The 5,374-nt window shown below is 37.3% G+C and overlaps 1 protein-coding gene across 1 annotated transcript; it reads right to left on the bottom strand.

The window, feature by feature from the left end:
- Positions 1-420: 420 nt before the first annotated feature.
- Positions 421-2,883, bottom strand: LOC141673322 (uncharacterized). Its single transcript, XM_074480057.1, has one exon. The coding sequence runs from the start codon at positions 2,881-2,883 to the stop codon at positions 421-423; it is 2,463 nt and encodes an 820-aa protein (XP_074336158.1).
- Positions 2,884-5,374: the final 2,491 nt, after the last annotated feature.

The following is a 5,374-nucleotide window of genomic DNA, read 5'->3' as shown; positions in this document are numbered from 1 at the left end:
TCTTGTTAGGCCCTTCTGCCATCCACCTTATATCATCACCTATGCTATTATGGTCATGGAGCAATTCCGTCTCAATCTGTACAATAAAAAAAAAATTAAACAATTTTTTTAGGTCTGTGTTTTTATTTTTTATTGGATGTCTTCGACTTCTTATATTACTTGTCTGTATTGTTTTTAATCAGGACTACGTAACAAGGTAATAAACACATAAATAAAACTTACCTTTTTCCTGAACCATTCGGGGAATTGTTCATTCTGCTTGGTTTTTAGCCACACCTCGTCATTTTCATGTTGCTGGTATCTTAGCATTAAAGATGCCATATGTTCACTACAAGTAAAATCAATTGCTTCAATATATTTACCGAATTGCAGATAATGAGAAAATAACAAAATGCACACACACACACATATGTTAGTAACTTACTCAAAATATTGCCTCATGTGATTGCTATTTTGCAGAACACATAAGTGTGCTAGATGCAATTCCTCTTTGCTTGGCTTGATCATTGTCGCACCAGATAAAGGTTTGCTTATTGTATTTTGCTCATGCCTATCATTTTTTGGCAAACCTATGGTAGCTTCTTCAAAATTGACCAAACGTTCAACGGCCTCTTCGGCAACATATGCCTCGGCAATACAACCTTCGGGATGAGCAGCATTTCGAACATATACTTTAAACGCCTTCATATATCTCTCAAAAGGATACATCCAACGTAGAAAGATTGGCCCGCAAAGCTTAACCTCTCTCACAAGATGAATTGAGAGATGGATCATGACATCGAAGAACGAAGGGGGAAAGTGTTTTTCCAGCTGGCATAATGTTTCCACCAACTGAGATTGCATATTTTCCAATTTATCTACATCGATGACTTTGCTGCAAATTGCCTTGAAGAAAAGGCAAAACCTTATTATTGTGCACCTGACTTTTTTGTGCAGTACCGACCGAATCGCAATTGGAAGCAAATGATGCAATATTGTGTGGCAATCATGAGATTTCATTCCAACAAGCCGAAGTTTTTCCATATTTACAAGATTCTTGATATTTGAACAAAATCCATTCGGTAACTTCATTTGAAGAAATGATGAGCAAACTACCTTCTTTTCAGCATTTGATAAGTTCCATGCAGCCAAAGGTACCTTCTCTTTCTTTCCGGGAGTTTTTGGCCTTAGCTCCATTCTTATTCCCATTTCTGCCATATCGAGACGGACTGACTCCCTATCTTTTGTCTTTCCGGGAATATTTAGCAAAGTTCCAAGTAAAGCCTCACATATATTTTTCTCGATGTGCATCACATCGAGAACATGCCTAACTGGCAAAAATTTCCAATACTCAAGTTGAAAGAAGATAGATAACTTCTTCCAAACTGGTCTAGCATCACCTTTCTTCCATTTATGTTGGCGTTGTGTCTTACCAAAGACATGGTCCCTTAGATGTTGTACTCTTTCAAAAACCTGCTCACCAGTTAATGGAATAGGACCAGCACCTGTCTCAACGCTATTATCAAAAGCTGCCTTTTGCTTTCTATACGGATGATGACGAGGCAACCACCTCCTATGCCTCATAACTACCGTCTTCTGATAGTGAACCAGCCTAGTAGCCTCTGTTTTATCAACACAAACAATACAAGCATTATATCCTTTAACTACATGTCCCGACAAGTTCCCCAAGGCCGGATAGTCACTTATTGTCCATAATAATATGCCCCTAAGTACGAAAGACTCTTGTCTATATGCGTCGTACACTTGTTTCCCGCGCCACAACTCCTGCAGATCTTCAATAAGTGGTTGAAGGAACACATCTATATCATTTCCAGGCTCGGTCGGTCCTGATATTAACAAGCAAAGCATAATGTACCTTCTTTTCATACAGAGCCAAGGTGGAAGGTTGTAAACCGATAGCAAAACTGGCCAACTTGAGTGATCAGTACGGTTTCCACGAAAAGGATTGAAACCGTCGGCGGATAAAGCTAACCGGAGGTTTCTACTCTCCGATGCAAAATCAGGCCACTTTTGATCGACATCCTTCCATGTTTGCGAGTCTGCTGGATGCCTCATTTTATCATCTTGTTGTCGTTCGGTCTCATGCCAAGTCATGTCCTTCGCAATCGCTGGTGTATTGAACAAATTTCTTATTCTTGGTATCAAGGGGAAATACCATAAGACCTTAGCAGGGACTCCTTCTTGTTCTTCTCCTTTCTTATTCAGTTTCCATCTAGAGGCCTTACATATGCGACAAGTAGTCTCATCTTCATCTTGTGGCCCACGATATAGTAGACAATTATTCGGGCATGCGTGTATCTTATCATAACCCATTCCTAATGCACATAAGGTTTTCTTCGCTTCATTGAAAGAAGAAGGGACATTGTTGCCTTCTGGTAGCAAAGACCCAATCAATAATAGAACATCAGAAAAACATGAATCAGACATACCATGCTTCACTTTCAAGTTGAATAACTTAACCAAAGCTTTCATCTTAGTGTAATTCTCACAACCAGGATAAAGAGGTTCATGCTCACCTTTCACATGGTTGATGAAATCTGAAGAATCTGAAGAAAGAACATCATCATCGTCAGCTTCACCCATTCTTGTGCAGAATTGGTAATTAGAAGATACCGAGTTGTCACTTTCATCCAATACAGGACTTTCTACAATATTTGGCTCCCCGTGCCATATCCAGCGAGTATACGTTTCATCAATACCATTTTGAAACAGATGGTTTTTAACAATCCGAGCTTTCCAAGATTTGCTATGTCCGCACTTTAAGCATGGACAACTTATTTTGTCTTCGTTATATCCATTCTCAAAGGCAAACATAAGTAAATCGTCCACTCCATTCTCAAACTCTCTTGTTCTTCTATCAGCTTTTAACCATGACCTATCCATATTTTGATATAAAACAAGCTGCAAAAAGAAAGTGACATGATGGTCAAAAACAGAGCATATACTATTAAGCTTATGACTAACTACCAAAACAATTACAAACCCAAATTCCCAAATAACCAAAACTATTAAGCTTATGACTAACTACCAAACCAAAACAATCAGCAACAACTACATAATCTATTAGCAATTAGTAACTAATTAAGCTTATCACAAACCCAAATTCCCAATGTTCATCACTTCAAACAATTAATTGCAGAGGTGACTAATTAAGATTATGACTAACTAATTAAACAATTAACTAATTAAGATTATGACTAACTAATTAAACAATTAACTAATTAAGATTATGACTAACTAATTAAACAATTAACTATTAAGCTTATCACTTCAAACAATTAATTGCAGAGGTGAGCTTGTGTTAGAGCTTAAACCACTGAAATAATGGAGGAACCCTAAAACACTAAAAAGATAATTTAGGTTACGGATTTACCTAAAATGGAGGTCTCTGCGATGGAGGTCGAGGTTCGATGGGGGAGGTTGAGCTTGAGGTCGAGGTGCGATGGAGGAGGTGCGAAGCAGCTTGAGGTCGAGGTCGAGCTTGAGGTCGAGGTCGATGGAGGTTCGAGGAGGTCGAGGTGCGATGGAGCCGCCACGAATCACGATGGAGAGTACAGGAGGGGATAAGATGAGGAGTAATGAATGACCTAATTTTGACTTCAATTATTATCCTTAAATTATGTCCAAGAATGTCAAAATCAATTAAATCCAAATAAAAATCGACTTATGGATAGTCATTTACAAATTTTATCGATGTTAATATCAACTTATTGTAGTCATGTACAAATTTTATCGGAAAATAATCAACTCTTCTTGTTCGTCTTTTTAACAGAAATCCGGTAAAAGCTGTAGTCCCTGACACGGGTACTACTACCCAGTTGACTTAATTAATTTCTGAAATGGATTTGTCAATGATCCAACCGTACGGATGTTAATATCGACTTATTGTAGTCATGTACAAATTTTATCGGAAAATAATCAACTCTTCTTGTTCGTCTTTTTAACAGAAATCCGGTAAAAGCTGTAGTCCCTGACACGGGTACTACTACCCAGTTGACTTAATTAATTTCTGAAATGGATTTCTCAACGATCCAACCGTACGGATGTTAATATCGACTTATTGTAGTCATGTACAAATTTTATCGGAAAATAATCAACTCTTCTTGTTCGTCTTTTTAACAGAAATCCGGTAAAAGCTGTAGTCCCTGACACGGGTACTACTACCCAGTTGACTTAATTAATTTCTGAAATGGATTTGTCAACGATCCAACCGTACGGATGTTAATATCGACTTAGTGTAGTCATGTACAGATTTTATCGGAAAATAATCAACTCTTCTTGTTCGTCTTTTTAACAGAAATCCGGTAAAAGCTGTAGTCCCTGACACGGGTACTACTACCCAGTTGACTTAATTAATTTATAAAATGGATTTGTCAACGATCCAACCGTAAGGATGTTAATATCGACTTAGTGTAGTCATGTACAGATTTTATCGGAAAATAATCAACTCTTCTTGTTCGTCTTTTTAACAGAAATCCGGTAAAAGCTATAGTCCCTGACACGGGTACTACTACCCAGTTGACTTAATTAATTTATAAAATGGATTTGTCAACGATCCAACCGTACGGATGTTAATATCGACTTAGTGTAGTCATGTACAGATTTTATCGGAAAATAATCAACTCTTCTTGTTCGTCTTTTTAACAGAAATCCGGTAAAAGCTGTAGTCCCTGACACGGGTACTACTACCCAGTTGACTTAATTAATTTCTGAAATGGATTTGTCAACGATCCAACCGTACGGATGTTAATATCGACTTATTGTAGTCATGTACAAATTTTATCGGAAAATAATCAACTCTTCTTGTTCGTCTTTTTAATAGAAATCCGGTAAAAGCTGTAGTCCCTGACACGGGTACTACTACCCAGTTGACTTAATTAATTTATAAAATGGATTTGTCAACGATCCAACCGTACGGATGTTAATATCGACTTAGTGTAGTCATGTACAGATTTTATCGGAAAATATAAGATGTTTAAAATAAAGTCATCTTTTTAACGAAACACTGAACCGAATAAAAATCTTCTAATCGAAATTATTAACTAAACAATTGTAACAAAGTATGTCTAACAACAGTTTTTCAGACAAGATAATTTAATTTTTAAAAATTAAAATATATTAAAAGACATTACATACCGTTAGATTGAGGTACTATCTCAAATCAGCACCGTTCATTTGATTTTTCATTTCCCCCCAATCAAAAATTGTCTCCCACCTTGGCTTCGCGGTGTTTACTTTACCAGTTTACATTCACAATTTCATTTTTCATTTTCATTTTATCACACGCGACAACGGCGATCACAGGCGACAACGGCGATCACAGGCGACAACGGCGATTACTCAACCTAGCATCACACGCGACAAGGGCGATTAC

This window comes from Apium graveolens, chromosome 7 (assembly GCF_009905375.1).
Source record: "Apium graveolens cultivar Ventura chromosome 7, ASM990537v1, whole genome shotgun sequence".
NCBI classification, from domain to species: domain Eukaryota; kingdom Viridiplantae; phylum Streptophyta; class Magnoliopsida; order Apiales; family Apiaceae; genus Apium; species Apium graveolens.
Note: the sequence above shows the minus strand (reverse complement) of the source record. Positions and strands in the feature narration are given on the sequence as shown.